The 19,553-nt window shown below is 35.2% G+C and overlaps 1 protein-coding gene across 2 annotated transcripts in view; it reads right to left on the minus strand.

Moving 5' to 3' along the window:
* Positions 1–19,553, minus strand: part of LOC124638915 — a 193,916-nt gene that overhangs the window by 8,586 nt on the left and 165,777 nt on the right. For both annotated transcript variants that reach the window (XM_047176068.1, XM_047176067.1), the window contains 2 exons: positions 10,491–10,699; positions 8,473–8,645 (listed from right to left, as the gene is read on the minus strand). In XM_047176068.1, coding sequence (XP_047032024.1) covers positions 8,473–8,645; positions 10,491–10,699 — 382 coding nt within the window. The remainder of the gene's footprint in view (positions 1–8,472; positions 8,646–10,490; positions 10,700–19,553) is intronic.

The following is a 19,553-nucleotide window of genomic DNA, read 5'->3' on the forward strand; positions in this document are numbered from 1 at the left end:
TACATAAAAACTGCTTGAATTTTATTTGTCCTGTCTATCACATAGAAAATATGAATAGAAATATAAGAAAAACAGGAACATTAAATTCTATGGATACCTAAATAAATACAACATTTAACCATACTTTCATTTGAGATTTATTTCTCTGGACACAACAAACCAAAAGGATATGTTTTGTATTTTAGTAATTTACATATTTAGACGGTTGCATCGAACTAATTACCAAAATATTTAAAAAAACATACCCGTGTTCTTCAAAAATATCTTTCAACTTTTAATAATTCTGTAATCCCAAACACATTATTTTATTCATCTGATATTGAACTGAAGAAATTGTTATAATACTTTTATCTGCTATTTACACGTTATTTTTTATTTCAAGATCAGTTACAAATAGACAATATCTTAATAATAAATATATATACAACATACAACTAACTTATTACCTAATATATACAATTACTATAAATATAAATGTTTAAAAAATTGCATCAAAAATACCCTTGTTAGATAGCATGACTGTTAAAAATCTTGCACCGAGAAATCGATAAAGCTACCTTCACGCTTTTAATCTTTTAAATACCCTTTATTACCAAAACAAGGGTGTTATGCCACATTATTTCCACAGTTTGCAATAAACCTAATGCTAGTTTAGTAGAAAGACTGACATCGGCTAAGATTATCAACCGCCCCTTCCTATTAAAATGACGGGATGGGGTGATCGCTTAGAGCATGAAACCAACCGGAGAAGCTGTGTCCGAGCTATCTCGGCCAAAAGTACGACAGTGGCGTTCATACTATTGTGTTCATGTGAGTTAAGTTTGTGTTTACGTATCGGGCTTTAAGACCCGTAATTTGTTGCCGTTAAAAATACGTAAGTAACTTCCGTAAGTTGTAAGAAACTACTATAAGCGACTTATGAAGTGGTTTTACATTGATTTTATAGTAAGTTATATACACGAGCTCTGATGTGAGTGAAACTGACAAGTGTAAAGGCGGCCTATGACAAATAATTTCGTCGTGTTGCATGTGTAACTACCTGAAAACGCAATGAAAGTGATAGACTTTTCGCATAGACAAGTGGCGGTCCCAGTTGGTTATTTGCTCTAATCTAAGGGGCGATCGCTTTGGCACGCCAAGAATGGTAAAATAGGATTCTGAATGCAAAATTATGTATTGTACGTCGAGCTTCTTTTGTTTATTTTAAGTGGTGAGCTTGGCTTTATATTTTGTCTTGTAAGCTTCGTTTGTAACTCAACTTATACATATGTATTTGTAGACCGGGTTATATAGGAAATTTTTAGAGTAATACATACACAAAGAGAAAGACAATGTTGCGCTGATTTTACATAAGTATGAAATATTATACCTAACTGACTCTATTGGATTTGCTATATTCAAGTTAGTAGGACTGTGAGATCGTTGGAAAGAGTTACCGCAACCCCGGTACATAAAAGGCTCCAGAAGAAACATTTTAGTTTTAGTCAGTAAGAGACAAGTGTCTAACTGACATTTCCTCACGCTGCACCCAGAATTGGCCCTCCCACTGACTGTCAAAACAAAAACATAATGCAGGAAAAGCTACAAGCAAATTCATATAGGAAAAGTTATAGACAGAAGATAGTTTCCAATAATACTAATTGAATATCCTAAACTTCCTCAATCACTACCTGTCTGCCTACCCCGTCTGAACACCTGAATACTGAATAAAACATGCAACGTCTGTTAACTAAGCCTGCCCTTTGTACTTACCTACTTATTTATGTAAGGGTTCCATTCAATAAGTTAAAGTAATATAGTTGAGGAGACGGTGGCGAAAACAATTGCTATATCTTCTACACTAATATTAACAAGAGAAAATGTTTTTAGTTTGTTTGTTTTTATCGGAATTGCTCCAAAATTACTGAACTGATTTTAAAAAATCATTCATTGTTGGAACGGTACACTCTTCCCGAGTTATATAGGTTGCCTGGAAGAGATCGCTCTTAGACAAGATTCGATAACACCGCCCATTATGTCACCTACTTTAATTTGATTACTAAGATCAAAAATTTAAAAATTGGTGTACCTAACAAGTATACGCCTAATGAGTATCTATCTATCTATAGGCTATGCTTTATCCCGGTACGGGCAGTAATTCCCAGTCCCTGAAATGGTTAGCATCAAATAAAATTACGAATTTTGACGCCTTTGAAATTGTATTTCATTAATGTTTTATTTGATTTCATATTGCATTAATGTTGAACCGTTCTGTCAAGTTTTCGATTGTTTCAATTTGGTTTAATGAGGAAATAATGAAGTTTTTTATTGAATGTTGGTGTTTGTTCGTTGTTTTTTTATTGGCGGAAGAATTTTATTTTATGAATGAGATTCATTATATTTATCGAGTTTGTACATTTATGAGGTAAAAATATTGCAAATTTTGAAGGACTTGAACTATTGGCAAATCTATTATTACGAATGATATTATGAAGTTATTCAGAAAACTCACAAAACAAATATGTTTGCCAATTTAATGGATAGTACTTTATGTTTTCCGTTTCCTTAAACTTAACTTAGTTGATAAAACATTTCTCCCCTCCGACTCTCCGTCTACAAGCAAGCTATGCATCACTTAACTAAGTTAAGTAATACGTTAATCTTTGTTTAGTCAACTATTAGCGACGCGAGGGTTCAGTTTAACTGTTGGTTAAATCTTATAGTTGCCGCTCGCCCATTAAGTAATTGAATGTGTTACTGTTAAGTATAAATGGACATCTTTGTTGGGGTTAAGGAAATGTGGCTTGGTTTTCAAATTAAAAGGTTTTACAGTTGCATTAATTGTGGAAATTAATGGGTTTATAATAGATATTCTATTTCATCTGTAAAACTTCAAAAAATCTTTTTGACTGACTTCCCAGTTTTGTTGATTAGTTTTTTTTAATACAAAGTATTTTTTAGGTTATGCGCCATAATGCGGGTGAAATGTGTAAATAAAATCAAAGTATTATTTTCTTCCACAAGTTAGCCCTAATGAGTAAAAAAAAATCATAACCCTTCTTCTTGGTTGACGGGGAAAAAAATATTTTTGATGCCTATTATTTTTTGCACATTATTAAGTACACTGCTTTATCGGTACTATTTCGTATTTGTAGGAAAGCAATATTCATATTCTTTCTCACAGAAAAATACACCCACCCAAAGCCGTCAGACAATTTTCAGAACCCGATCAACTAGACTTTACAGAGTAAGGGTGAAAAATGCAATGTCATGTATATTCGATGGGCGCGGAAATTGAACGCTCGGGCACAGACAATACGATGGCATGTTGTTAATCGATGCATTAATATCATATGCTTTCTTTTATTTTGTATTTGGAGCAATTTTGTCATCGGATTGACAGCAATTTCACCACTCGTATATATATTTTTATATCGTCTCCATAAGGGTACATTTTTTGTAGGTTTGAAACTGAATTAATTGGAAATTAAAATAAAAACTTGATGGCGTTATGAAAACTCTTGTTTCTAGTCGTTTTCTCGAGGTTTCATCGGCGTTCCGTGGGAACAACTGCCTGTACCGGATAAAGTATAGCCTAAGTTACTCGGGGGTAATGTAGCTTCCCAACAGTGAAATATTTTTTTTTAATTGGTGCAGTAGTTTCGAAGCCTTTAGGGTAGGTACAAACAAATTGTTATAGGTATAACAATACCAAAATCCCACATTGAACGGTACAGCTTCCGAATCAATATTGAATTACAAAACACATGATTACAATCAAGCTTTGTAATTATTAATTACCGCGCGCAAATAAAGGAGGCGCCACATCAAAGTGTTGACATCGCAACGAATTGTAGTTGGTATTATTTCGCACTGGCAAGCTCATTAGGGCGCTGTTTGTACAGTTAAGGAATATCGCTCGAGGCGGCAGCACGCGCTGTGTGGTAACGGAGTAAACTTCCAGCGGAATTGCGGAAACTTCTTTGAAAGTTTTATTTTTTGTTTGGTTGGGATTTTTGAGCTCTTTTTGTGTGTCTTTTGTGTTGTGAAAGTTTTTTGAGTTATTTATTATGTTGTACTGGATTAAGAGTTTTTTGTTTATGTACAAATGAATATTTTTAATAAACGTACTTAACCTTTTTCTTTAGTGATCTACATGTTTTGCTGTAATTCAGCTTAAATAGAATTTACTGTTTACATTGTTTTACATTTTTTACCCCGCAACCTGCTTGTGTATACTTGTCATCAATAATGTCAAATGTTCAAATTCAGTAAAAATCTAAACACTTAATAACCAGCGGTAGAGAAAAGCCACTTTCCTTATCGCCTCTAATAAGCCAAGTTTGAACAAAATTGTTATTACGAAAGTACCGCCTGAAACTTGGGCTTATTGCATCAAACTGCGACTTAATCCACAAGGAATAGTTGTAGGCACGAGTGTGTACACGACTTAATAATGAAATTAGCCACCGTTGGCGCACCAACCACGCCGGCCAATATTGGCCAAATTATTGGCCCAACGTGCATCGCTCTAGGGCATTATTTAATTTAAGATGAAATGAAAGTTGGGCACCATGTTTAATTTTTATGCGGTAAACGCACCGGGCTTTTGTTGGGTTATAGCGGTTATGTAACCATGGTTTACCGGTTTTTCATTAAGGCTGAAGTTATGAGAGAAACGGATGAAAATTTAAACATATCCGCTTTTTCGAAGAATGAATGTTGGTTCTGTGAATAAACTATTAGTGAGGAATTTCGCTGTGGGAAAACTTACGCTAAACACTGTTCTTGGAATTTATATTAGCGGCTAACATAATTGGATTATTATTATGATATTGTAGAGGAAACTTGTAACCTTCTTAGAAACATAACCTTAAGAGGATCCGCACACCGCAGACTAAACAGACGGCAAGTTAAAAAAAAGTAAATCTTGATTCCAATCAAAGTTTTCAGGCGGTCTGATAGTGGCTAAGTACTTGTTTTTTTTTGTAATATGCGTACTACCATTCAACTTCGTAGTTATCAAGCGCCCGATCAAACTATCGGCCAACTAAAAAGTCTGTAGTCTACTGTTACTCTAACTGTATGAAGTGGGTTGGCTTATTTTATGAACCATGAAGCTAGAAGGTCTCGGAAAGAAATATAAGACCCGCTTGTAGTTTTATCTGGAAATAAGAAATAGAATAAATATATGTATCTAAGGAAAGGAAAATACATTGTACGTAGAAACATATCAGTAAAGCTCAATACGTTATTCAATGTTGTTACTGGTAGGTCATTTTATGAAAAAGAATATGTAGGTACTGGTATTTGTAGAAGGAATAGAAAAGCAGGCAAGTCAAACAGTTTTGTGGGTTTTAGTTTTTTATTTACATGTACATATATTTAAAGGTTTTCTTTTTGGAAATTCCCTTTTCCTATCGCTCTACGTTTATTTATTTTATTGTTGGGGCTTAGGTAACTTGTAATAATAACATATAGTGGAAGTAAAATTATAAAAAGAGTATAATAGAGACGTAATTTGAACGCCATTAATAGAAAATTGGTCTATTGGACGTTGGTCTAAGAATTGAAAAAATATAACGCAAAATATAAAAATATTTTATGGCAACATTATTTGACCAAAAGCAAAACTGATACGTGCATTCTTTGTATCACACTATCGAAGCGAAAAGCAATTTATTTTTCGCTTGATACACAATATACCATCGAGAACACACTACAGCAAGTTATTAATTCCCCTGTTATTAGTGACATCACGGCATTATGAGATGATTTGTTGGAGAGGGGGAAAATGGCCGACTTATGTCTGTAAGGAGGCTCGAGTGTGGTCAAGCCTTTGTGGAGTGTGCAGGGTTAAAAAAGAAAAAAATATTACTTGTGAGATAGAAGAGTTTGGAAGAAGAAAATATGTTGCGCCGAGGTCTAATTTTCTAGTGAAAAAAAAAATTATAATAGAATTTCTTTGAATATATTTCTTTTTTAATTAAAATCTACAGCCGCAGGTTAAACACAGATTTTCCAAGAAAAACAGAACTTTACACGTCGTATTAAAACTTAGCTACTTCAAAGTAATTTCAGAAAGTAAATATTTGATCGTTGTAATGTAAAACGTTTTCCAATAAAGTATTAACCACCACGATACGTGCAGGTTTTACATTAAAATGTACGTTATGATACTTTTTATGACATCATCAATTTCTCATTAAGAACGTAATCTGTTAGCAGAAAAAAGAACAAAAAGTAAGCCCACATTTTATCAAAAAAAAAAACCGACTAGATAAATTAATCTTTTGAAATATTACAGTTTGCTATTTTTAAACATGCCAAAAGTACAATCCAGGAAATATTAAAGTATTCCAACCTCTTTTATAATTCATTGGCACAATTCTTAGATTTCGCATTTCGACCAAGTTTCTTCAAGTCGTTAAAAATATCCAAAATGGAGATCCGTAAAAATATAGCGGAATGGCTCGGTTTTAATCGTCGGAATTGTTCAGTTAAATACGAGTTTTAATGACTTTTAATAGCTGATCATAATGTTAAGTTGCCTTTTTAGCCGTCTTTGTTTCTGGCTTGTTTTCTGTTAAGCCGGAGGTAGGGAATTTAAAAAAAAGAGTTTTTGAATAGAGAACTTTTGTGTGTAGGCAGCGTTGCACTGAAAATGGTATATCTTTTCTTGCATTGTTAATAAGCTGAAAACTTTAGGGCTTGCTGTGTAAAATAAACCCTTCACCACTAAAAGTTGTATCAACTTAAATGTCTCCAAAAAGGTTGATTTAAAAGTAGAAAAAAAGTTAAACACTCATCTCTTCGGTGTCGATAAAAATGTGATTCGATAATCCAATGGAGTACTCTAGTGTATGTATTTTTAATGACTGTCTGTGGTGCGAGGTTTAGACCCCTTTAGGGGACTCAGTTATGAGCGAGGGGAGCCTATGGGTCTACATTTTATGTATGTCCCCGTGAAGGTAACAACTGTTGAGGCTATTACATTCAGTCTTCATTAAATTAATGGTTGAGTGCGGTTGTTGGACGAATTAATCTTTCAGGTGAAGGGAGCTTTATTACTGGTTTTGAGGGTTTATTTGATTTATTTTATCTGTGTTATGGCTATATTTAGTTTTTACTTAGATACTTTAAGTATTCAATATCTTGACCGATAAAAGAATTTGAAGTTAACTAAAATGATGTAAACAGGATGCAATGCCCGTACATACTTACTTGGGTATACATAATTGCAAACGTTTGAGTTTATAATATAAGTATGAAAAGATATTAATTGTAACAGATGACTCTCAAGTCATTCTTACTCTAACAATAGTTTTATGAGGAAAACCAAGAAAGAGGTATTTAAATGTATAAATACCTCAGCTTAGTTACCATTAAACCTGCGTACAGATAGCATTATGCTATAATTATAATTAATTAGTTTACATCGAGTGTTCGTGACGAAGCCACTTAGAGAACACTACAATAGTAGCGATGGAATTGCCTTAATGTATGCTAACCTAATCTAACCTTAGGACATTTGTCTTTAAGAGTAAATGCCTATGTAATGACGTATTTGATCTTTAATAAGCTGCTTAATTTGCATACTGTGCAAGTACCTATCTAGAAAATGTTGTAGATGGTAAATGTAAGATGAGGACATTCTAATTGGTTATGTTTTGGAAATACTGGGAAAATTTAAGGGGATTTTTTTAGCGTGTAAAAAATGGATTTGTTTTTATTCTAATTTAAACTGAAGTTAGACTGATGTTTGCATCAATAAGACAAAGACTTCAAGATTATATTCTTGTAGACCTAAAGATTCCCTTATCTTTAACACATATTCTAACCTTACCTGCTCATCGTAAGATTAACTACCAAATTCAAAACATTAATCCCTTCAATCTACAAACTGGGTCAAACTTTCGCGCATTTCAAACTGACAGCTAACTAAAGTTACCAGGTAAAGGTAAATTATCGAGGACATTTTTCAGGAAAACGCGTAAAGATTAGTCGTGAACAAAGTTACGGGTGTACCTGTTAAACGCACTTTGGAAGCATGATAACCGCGGGAATTTCTTGTCGGCCATCTTTTTTTTTAAGTTTTTTCCTCTTTGGTGGAGTGTGAGTTTTTGGGTTATCTTAAGTTAATTGGAGTTTTGCAGTTTGGAAATTTTGTCTCTTTTTTTTTTGAAGGTTTAATGGTGGGGCGGTTATGATTTGCCTATAGGCAAAGTTACCGTTTACAAAGATAATAAAAAATATTTTTTTTTGCAAATTCGCGATAAGCGATAGGTACTGCTGCCCTGCAATCCCTAAAACGCAGTAGTTCTTTTTATGACGCTTAGAGGTTGATGCTTTGTACTATGCACGTTTTTCTTATCATAACTGCCATTACTTGCGGAACACATTCATTGCATTAGAACAATTTATTACTTAGACTAATAATGCATTTAGTCAGTGATTTATATTTTAATTGAATTGTTATTTTTAAACACTAACCTGAGCAATTTGACGTCCCACAGCGCTAACACTTCGGGCGGGCGCGACGCACACAGCGCTAGCCGGGGCCCGCACGCGTGCAATCTGACGGGGCCCGCGCGGATGTTGGCCCCGGTGGGCGACGAGATGATGACCGCTGCGAACTCTTTGCTGCCACCTAGGTTGTGTTGGACCTGCGAGAAGAGATATTTGAAAATTAGAATTAGAAAAAAAACTTTTTTGTGTGGTGTTTTGGGCCTTTTTGGTGGCATCAAGTGTTGCTACTACTGCATTATGTTGAATTACAAACCGGTACTTGGGATTTCATCATCTTCGGGCCTTTTCCATTTTTTTAAATAACATAATATTTATTTACAATAAATATCAAAAACTATCCTAGTAAAACAAACAACTAAAAAGCGTCAAAAAATTCGTCCCCATCGCTGTCAAACTGGGAGCGTGCCCAAGAGGCTGGCAGCATTACCTCGTTGGATCGCCATGCTGATTCTTTGTCCGAGGTAATAGCCAGCCTTCTGGTCACGAGAAGCGTCAACCAGCAGCCTAGAGAGATCTTTAAATAGAATGTGGGCATTCGGACCCCACGACCCGAGGGTTTCAACCCCAAACGGTTCGAAAATATAGTTCCCGACAAGGCCACTATATTTCCGCCGCTTGAGGTTCTCCGCAGCCGCAGCGGTAGCAGCAGCACAGCACGCAGAACTTGGAAGGTGTGATGGCGCAAGAGTATCGACACAGGTTGCGTCCCATACTAAAGGCCTACCCATCTTCCATGGGAATAACGACATGCCGTCTGGTATCTTACCGTCGTCGCGTGCCAAGCCGGTTCGTTCTAATACAGCTGGTACCCCGACGGCAACAAGAGCTCGACGTATAATGTCATTGATGTTTGCATGCCGCGCAATACATAATATTTTGGACTTCTTATTGGTGAGATGTTGAAGATTACTAGCATGAATGATATGTAAGACTTGTCTCTTAAATATTATCTGAAGGAGTTATCATTTTATATGTACTGCAATATATGTATCTTTTGGTATGAGCAGTAGTTTACAGCAATTGGTCAATTGCACAGTCTAAAAATATATTTTTAACTCAGAAAAGAGTTTGTTCTTTCTATGTCTTGCCAATCAATGTTAGTAACTCACAGAATACCTTCAATTGTCTTCGAAGTTAAACATTATCCGTCTTACCACAAAAACTTTTTAACGTCAGTTTAAGACTTGTTTAAAAAAATGTCAAATTATGACGTTGACATATGGTTCATTTTGGAGCCACATTTTTTTTAGACAAGTGTAAAACAGTGGTTAAAGTTTTTGTAGTAAGACCATATTTCTTCTAAAACTGCGCTAGTATTGTTCCAAGTAAATACGCTAACAGTTCCTTTCTGGAGTTTTATTTAAAGTCTAGTAAATAAAGCTTGTTAAACACAATAAGACAAATAGAGCAACGGTGTGCACTGGTATTTATTTGTTAGTTTTTGTATTCTCTTGTTGGTCGTAAATGGAGCTCGTGGTTAGGTAACAGAAGTAAGGAGCTCGTGGCTACATAACAGTTCCACGGGTCGATCGATCATAAGGTTAGGCAACGCTTGGCGCAGTCCGCAGAATGACTATCGTGTCGTGACTAGTTCCTCCGTGTTTCGAAAGGCTCGTTAATTGGGGGGTCTCAGTTTGAACAGCTGTGGTAGTCGTTACATGTAATCAGAAGCCAGAAAGTCTGACAACCAGTGTTACCAAGGGGTATCATGAAGCCCAGATAACTAGGTTGAGGAGATCATAGGCAGTTGCTCCTTGTAAAACACTATTGCTCAGCTGGCTCAACACAGATAACTGCATACAGTTAGACTGGAACCCAATCCCAACATAGTTGGTAACAGGCTACACAGCAGATGATGATGAAAATTTTCTTAAAACACGAACTAACCCACTAACTGCAGATCTCTATAACCTATCCATGTGTTGTTTTACAACTAGAGCTAATATCAAAATAGACAGCTGAGGTACAAAACCCATACTCACTTTGACCCTCCACTGTATCAGGATCTCCCTGGTATCAAACGCCAGCACCGGGACGACATCCTCACACAATATTGCCAGGGTATTGGACTCCTTGTCCAGGGTGAACCCTGACTCTATGCCCAGGTACTGCTGGAGAGAGAGTGAAGCCTTCGTCTGACCATTCTTCTGACGTTCTTTTAAGTCTTTGTAGAGTTGCAGGTGGACGCAGTCTGAAAAAGAAAGAGAGGATGTTAGAAATTGTTGAGTATTTAGAAGTATATTTTTTTTATATCTATTAGAAATAAAAACTATTTAATTTAGATGTTATAAAGCGCACATTGTTTAATTTGTATTACAAAAACGCTGTAGTTTAGTTACCTACACTTTGTACCAAAAGATATACCTATACTTTAAACTACGAACGAGTAAAAAGTTACATTTCAAATGGGTATCCCGTGCGGTTCCCCAAAGATAAGGAAAAAAAAACCTTGTGTTTTGCGAATTAGCAACACTTTCTACACTTCGGTCATCATTAAGTCCCTCATTGACATAATTTCACCAATTTCACCAAGTATCATACAATTAATACGAGTATGAACATAACAAGCCTATTCAAGCTAACTCACAAATTCCCGCCATTTTTTTCTAGGTCAACAAGACTGAACTATATGAAAAGCGTACTACAAAAAAACCGGCCAAGTGCGAGTCGGACTCGTGCACGAAGGGTTCCGTAAATTACAGTTAAATCAACCTATCTCAAAAACTATAAGAGATACTTTGATCAAACCAAAAATCGTTGAAAGAGTTAATTAGCATGCATCACCTCTATTTTTTTTAGAATTTTATACCCCGTAGTTATAAAAATAGAGGGGGGGGGACATACTTTTTACGACTTTGAGAGCTGATATCTCAAAAACCGTTCACTTTAAGAAAAATGTTTTTTAGAAAACTTTATATCATTTTAAAAGACCTTTCCATTGATACCCCACACGGGTATGTACATCGAAAAAAAAAATTTCATCCCTCAGTTACATGTATGGGGGGCCCCACCCCCAATTCTTTTTTTTACTATTTAGTGTCATATTTTTGTAGCGGTTCATACAACACATATTCCCATCAAATTTCATCACTGTAGTACTTATAGTTTCCGAGTAAATCGGCTGTGACAGACGGACAGACGGACAGACGGACATGACGAAACTATAAGGGTTCCGTTTTTGCCATTTTGGCTACGGAACCCTAAAAAGGAGGGCAAAAAAAGAATTTTCCGCATTCAGAACGAATTCTTGACAGAAATTGTACGCTCGAGTACAGTAATCAAGAAAATGACTGTAGCTGCCAGTACCATACCATTGAGAACAAATGACTAACAGAGATGTCATAACGCAAAATCTCCTAAGAACGTAGCGCGCCAAAATGCGAGGAATGTGAGCTCTGCCTAACACGCCCTCTATACAACCCGCACAATATTTTCAAAATGAAATCACCAATCAATCAAGACTAATCTTTGACAGATTAGTTTTGATTTGACAAGGAACCCGAACATCTCATTAGTTCTAGTAACTGATCACGCCTACCATACGTTGCTTGACCTACAACAAGGCACCTGACCTACCTTCATTATGACATTTCTATTTTTCCTTCTACATTATATTACACACAAAAATGTCTTTTGCTCAGAAATGTCGGTCCTGTCTAATGAACGCGACGGTACCTGCTTTGTTCCACTCGATACCCTTTAATGAGGAGTAACGATGTCAAGTTTCGACCGACTTGTTAGATAGTACACTGGCGTGCACATAAGTTTGGCAAGAGACTTATGTTAGTACACAACGTGCAGAAATTAGTGGTCACTTTTTGGTTTGTTTTAATTAATATTTATTGTATTTATTTTGAAAGCTTTTTACTGTTTTTTTTTTTATAATTTAAATATTTGTGAATGTGGGTAAAAAATAAATAATACTTTTAAATAAAATTGAAACGTAAAAAAATTTAACTTTATAATAATTCACCTAATCATCAAAAAAATCTTTTAAATCCATCTGCAGCCTTCTAAAATATTTTATCTCCAAACCATATTTCACGTTCAAAAGCAACGTAGTGCAAAAGATAAAAACACTAGACCGAGAACCTAAGGATAGAAAGGAGAAATTAAAAGATGGCAATGCCATTAATTTCTTACTACATGGCCAGTCTACGAGCCAACCGACGCAAGATTTATCGCCGATAACTTACTTTCCTACCAGATTTATGTGTACTTCCATACTTTATAAGGGACAAGGTAAAAATTGCTATCTCCTAAAATATCTTTCTTTCCCTCAGAAAAATTCCTCAGGCCCAGAAAGGCTCCTCATAAAAATAATAATAAATAAGACGAAATGACACTGAACGACATTTATAAATTGCCTATTAGAACAAAATATCACACAAATTGGACCCAAGCAGAACACATTTACTAATTACATTTCAGGTGACGACGTAAAGGCAACCTTATGCTGCATTCATAAGGTACAAATTTAATTGACACAAAAACCAGCGAATGACATTCAGTCTTTCACCTATTATCTCATGAGTTTGGGCGAATTTCATCACGTTCGGAATTAGACTTTAATATGTTAACATGAAGTTGGTATTTGTTTGTTTGCAGAAGACAAAGCCCACAGCGACAGATTCCACTACATCAAAATCGAGTGTTCCATTTTCAAATTAATTCAGGACCGTTTTCTAATTGGCGCAACGTGACTCGGCTCTGTTCTGTTCTAATCAGTGTATGTTTGAATTTGGAATGTAATTTGTGTATAGTGTTTTTGTGATTGTTCCCGCGCTTTATTTGTAGTTTCGATATTTGAATTTACATGACACAGAAGCGTTACATGAATGTTATTATGGCGCCAAATTTTGGATTTGGAACTTCCTGTTTGAGTTTTGTTTGTTGTAGTTCTGCATAATTTTATGGAGTGCGCACAATGAGTTGGAAGTTATGAACAAGCTTCTTGGAAATAGTTACAGCTAAAGAGAAATCCAACGAAGAAGGCTATATGTGGCTGATGATTTTGGTTGAAAAACTCGTTTCCACTAAAAATAAGTCCAATTCAGTTGCCATTTGGAAACTCGAATACCTTAATTCTAGGTTCCACCATGTTTCACAAGGACAAAACAAGGCTGTCGATCGAATACAAGTAGATTCAGAAAGCCGATACGAACGGTAACAGCACTGGCCATAAATAACGGCCATCCGTACGTTTGAATTGCGAGCGATATAGTTTTTACGAAGTGAAGCGTTGACACGAAGAATTTATTTGTCTGTTTTGTTTTGTTGTTAGCTCTTGATGTCATAATTTTGAGAACATTTTTGGGTGTTGAACTTTTTATTTTGAGCTTAAAAATATGTACGAGTATATTGACGATAAGGAGTCGATAACTTATATCTGTAATACGATTTGGATTGTTAAAAGAATCCTTTTTCATATTCATCAAGAGCACAGCTTTTTTTTAAACTTAAGCCAAACATTACACTTCTTTCTTTTTAGATTTCATCATAACTGAAATCTGAGGTTTTCACTTATTTAAAGCACCAAGAACTTCACTAGTAAAGAAATCATATTTTTTTTTTACTTTTCTACCACTTTTTTCAAAGCTTTTTCGCTCAATCCGTGTTCCCCTAGTATTAAAAACCCAGATGACTACATGAACAACTGATTCGATGTCGTTTCACACAAAACACGTTCCTCTCCATAATACACAATAAGTTCCCGGGCTCGTGTCAATTTACCTAAATCTTTTGCTGACATTGCACCCCGAATCCCGCGCTGGAAATGTACGGTGGCAGATTCGGGAATAGTAAGTTTTTTGCTGATTGTTTTGCCGGTTGATATGCGAATATAAATAAGAATAACAACTGTTTCTTATCAATCATTTTATCAAAATAATTTTATTCTTCTAAAGTATATCATGATGTCCTGAATACATACAATAAAATACATTTGACATTTATCATCAGGTGTGATGAAGTTTATCATTAAAATGTGACTTTCCTATTATTATTCTTTACTAGCTTTTGCCCGCGACTTCGTTCGCATGGAATAGTGACTTCCGGCAAATTTTTGATTTGACCAATAGATGGCGCTATATGTCCGGAATAAATTTTATTTTTTATTTTTATTTTTTGTAATAAAAACTATCCTATGTCCTTTCTCAAGTTTCAAACTATGTCTGTACCAAATTTCACACAAATCGGTTCAGTAGTTTAGGCGTGAAGAAAAGACAGACAGACAGACAGAAAGACAGACAGACAGACAGACAGAGTTACTTTCGCATTTATAATATTAGTTTGGATTGTACACAAAACATTAAAAAAAACACACACAACACAGAGAAGACATGTACAAAGGCGAGCTTAACCCAGAACTGGGTTCTCTAACAGCAAACCTTAGAGCGATAGAGAGATGCGAATTCTACTGAAAATGTTCTAAGTAACTATGTACAAAAGGCGAAAATTATACTGAATTCAAAAGCCTATCTTCACATTACAAAAACGCAGCGCCTAAAAACACAATCCCCGCCCGTACATTCCAAAAATTCTGTTATCGAGGAAAACCGTTTCAAGAAGACGCCGAATTCTATTTACCCAAGGGACCTCTATGTACAGAATATGTAATATTATGTACATTGTATGTATACGTTTAATATCTCGGCTCTGATACCCGGGCACAATACGACATGTTTTCCCGGAATTTAAGAATTGGGGTCGAAAACACGAAGACTTAGCTCAATATTGCATGAAGCCTACTTTGGGATTAGTGAGTCGACTAATATTATCAAATACATAGTCATACGCGGTAGGGTAAACTTGCTAAACATAAGATTTTCTGATTATTTTTCCAACTGTAGAGTGTAGACTGGTCGGATTTAATATGTTCAAAAACTAATTGGTAAACGTGATTGAAGATACTCAAACTGTTTAGTAGTACTTACTGGATAGATTATAAAAATGATTTCAGTGTTAAATAAGCATTTAGTGATGAAGTTTATACACTTCTATTTATCTGGATGCATGGAGTTGTTTGAGTTGAGACGAGGACAAAAGCACGAGAAACAGCCAGTTATTAATATAAACACTAACAAAAAAATAACGTACACTTGAAAGCAAAAAAATCGAGTCAGCAACAAAACTGAAACCTCTCCAAAAACATTTGTGTCTTAAAACTAGAATAAACACAGCTCTACCCAAAAGGGCATTTACCTACCTACAGTCCTACACATATACAAATACCCTCCGAAGTTCAAAGCTACTATCATCAAAAAGCGCTCACAATCCGATAATATTAGTTTGGTACAGTCGGCAAAGTTTTTTCATATCAGCACTGTACGATGTTTGATACGATATAATCAATCACGGTTTCGTATGACGACCGAAGTTCGGATGAGTATCTTTGCGAGAGACCCTTTGGGGACTAGGCAGGAGTCGTAGTGTTGAAAGTTGCATAATGTTGTTTTTTCTTTAAAAGATAGAGTCATATATTTTGAATGATATTAATTTTTGTTAGTTTTATTTTGCTATTAAGGAACTAAAGTTCACAATTTTAGTCCAAACTAATGATAGGAGGATATAATTAATCATGGTTTCGTATGACGACCGAAGTTTGGATGGTCGGGTATCTTCGAAACATACCCTGTGGCAGGGGCTACTAGGCAGGAGTGGTAGTGTTCAGAAAAGTCGGTGTTTTTCAAAATATTTTTGGGTGTTGAAAGTTGCATGTTTATTGTTTTTTCTTTGAAAGGGAACCTGGATATTTTAAGCTGCGTCTACGCTAGAAGAGCCGAGCACGAGGGGAGCAGGAGCCGAACACAATTCGTCTAGTGTGGACCAACTTATAAGCCTCTAACGAGCGCGCTGCGAGCATTTCGTTCGTGCTCGGCTGCGTTCCGCCTGTTATCGGTTTTGCTCTTGTGACGCCCTTTATAAAAAGGGCTTGGTTGGCTGCAACAGCAGCGGCTACTGCAATATTATTAATATCGTATTCGCCAAGAGCCGCGAACTCACTGCGGAAAATTACGTTAGAGAACAGTGATCGTTGTAGGTTCGTTGTACGTCCACACTTGATGCCGCGAACGACGGCTCCGCTTGTGCTTCGCTTGTGCTCGTTTCGTCTAGCGTAGATCCGCCTTTATACTACAATATTTTTTGCCAGTTTTATTTTGTGAAGAAGAGTACCTACTTAGCTCACTTCAGAAACACGCAAGTTATTTGGTACGGACTGTAAATAGTTAAAAACTTATCCCGACTGAAGTTTTCATTTTACAAAAAGCCAATTTATCTAAAACGACATCCTTTCAAGATATATAAAACAAATAATTCATCTTTACACAGATCAAAAAGGTTTCCCCCTTCGCTGACTACAAAAAAACTTTTCCTTTATAAAATTAGTTATGATTTTCTGCCCAGCAGGCTTTACTTGGATACAAGCAAATAAGAAATTGATACAAAAGAAATACTGAAACATGAAATTGAATAAATTCACCCCCCGCACCCTTTTTGGGGGGTAGATTTTTTTTGTTCTTGCAACCCTTAACGTTGTATTGAATAAGATATTGAAAAGCTTTGAAGGTGATTTTAAATGAGTTTCACCCCTTGTATCTGTGAGGGGTTGAGCAGAAAATTGAGTGTTATCATTCTAATAATATAAAGAATGGATCCGGAACTTCTTTGTAGATTTTCTATTATTTGAAGTGTTGTGTGCAAGCAAGGAAATTCGGCAAAATATTTTTTATTTAACAATCTTGTTTAAAATACCAATGATTTTACTTTGTCTATTTTATCTATTCTTAACTCCTCTTGTTAGGTTTAGTTACCTAGGGCAAAGGCTGAAAAAAAGGAAAATTGAACAAAGAAATATTATTTCAACAAAAGTTCATCGACCTTTCCCTTTTTTCATCAAACAGTGGTTCGGAATAACAGACCACACGCCAAAACTGTATTACATTTTTAATTGACTTCAAAACCAAGGAGATTCCATTACTTTTTTTCATTTGTACAGTTTCTTTTAGCTTGGTAAATAGAAAAGACTTTGATATTATCATACGTATATTATTTACTTTCGTTTAATATAAAAGGAAAAAATTGTTACTAACCAATTTTTTAAGTAGGTGTTTTTTCTAGGCCCTGATATTTTATGAAAATTGTTGCTAACGATGTCTTAAGTAGGCAGTTTTTCTAAGCCCTAATTTTATGCGGTCTTATTATACCTAAACTAGCATTTCATCTGTGTCCCGTAGGAACACCTGCCCGTACTAGGATAAGGTAAGTATGTAATTCAGAAAGAGTGTAGTTTTCCAACAGGGAAATTATTTTTCAATCAATATTGTTTTCCCTCTTTATTATTTCAGTTTACGTATAAGACAAATGCTTCCTTCGTCAATTATACGTACACTTAACAAAAAACTACGTCCAAACTCTCAAGAGAAATAGTCATACTGTCAATGATGGCATTATTATGAGAACTATTCAAAGTTTCGGCCAAAATAATACAAAATTCTTTGGAAATTCAAAAGGAAATTTTCTTTGAAGGTTTGCAAGACAGTTTAGCGTTCCCCAGGGTGGACGAACTGTATTGCTCAATTTTACTTCGAGATGTTTTGGGGATAAAGACTAAGATTAGGAGAAACGGACCAAATGTCTGTGTGTAAACTATATTATTGTGGTATTTTGGTCTGATTGGGATTTGAAAGTTTTTATGTAAAAAAAAAATATTGTGAAAAATATATATATATTTTTGATGTTCAAGTGTATTTTAATTCAACTGATTAACATTTAGATAAGGAGATTTAGTTCAGTTAAAATATTTCCAAAAAAAGTTAGAAGAATTGTGATTTACCTTAGCGACCGTTATGTGTATTTTATTTTCTCAATAAGTTCTATATTATTCATTGATACATGATAACATGTACCTATTACTAAATCGAATAAGCCAAACTACAAGAAAAAAAGGAAAAACTATTTTCCCCAATGTCACAGAATAAATAACAAAAGAATAACCAATGAGACAGGTAAAAAAAGTTCCTAACTCACTTTACTACAGGTGTTTACAAAAGTAATAATTTTGTTTATGGTAGCACGTCAGTAGTTGTCTATGGGGATTTCCCTGCTGTATATAAAAAAGTTTTCACCCTTGTTATTGTGAAGGACATTTCCATGTCATGAAAAGATGAGATAATATATCATAGATGACACTGAATTAAAAGTGAAAGAAGGCCGTAGACGTATTAAAATTAAACTTAAACTGGAAGTGTTAGTAAGATTTCATCACAAATATTCAAGACATTGCACTTCTAGAGTAATATAGTAAAACACACTAGAAGACCATAAATTCTATACAAAGCGTATCAAAATAACATGACGTTATTTCTAAATTGTGACACTAAAAAGCAAGTTACGCCCCGCCACACAATACCATACATTTTCATAGCGGTACAATTTGTGAAAACGGCAAGCACTCCTTGGTGGCACCACAGAATAAAGATATACAGTTGTGAAGCTACGTACTGACGTTCGTAAAAATGACACACATAGACGCATGTGTATCGACAACCTTTACCGGCTCTATCGGTGCTGTCAGTACTGAGTGCAGAGAATCAAGCATATACGTGTGTGTGGGTGACATTGTTACGGACGTTTGTACTTACGTAGCTTCACAACTGTTTTCAAGAGAATATATTTAAACTGTGGTGGCACGCATTTTATCTATTTACCGCGCTCCTCTATTGTTTTCTAAATATTCCCGCCTTTTTGCCGGGAACCGTGCAACTTGGCGTTCTGAATTTAAACTGGTAGCCGATTCTCTTTTGTTTTGTGCCAGTAATGACTACATTTCCTCGTTTTGTTTTCGTGTTTAAGTCGTAACGTTTTTCTTGACTTTTTTTGTAAGAAGGTTTTTTTTGTGTTTGTATAAGTTAAGCGTCTAAGGATATTGTTAGATTTATATAAAGTTACTCTGCTTGTATGGATCAGCCATATTCGGAAAAATGAGGAAGTTAAAAATTTGGTATTTACTAAGTAAAAACCACTGGCAACATCCAAATTAAATT

The sequence above is a fragment of the Helicoverpa zea genome, chromosome 18 (assembly GCF_022581195.2).
Source record: "Helicoverpa zea isolate HzStark_Cry1AcR chromosome 18, ilHelZeax1.1, whole genome shotgun sequence".
In the NCBI taxonomy this organism is placed as follows: Eukaryota; Metazoa; Arthropoda; class Insecta; order Lepidoptera; family Noctuidae; genus Helicoverpa; species Helicoverpa zea.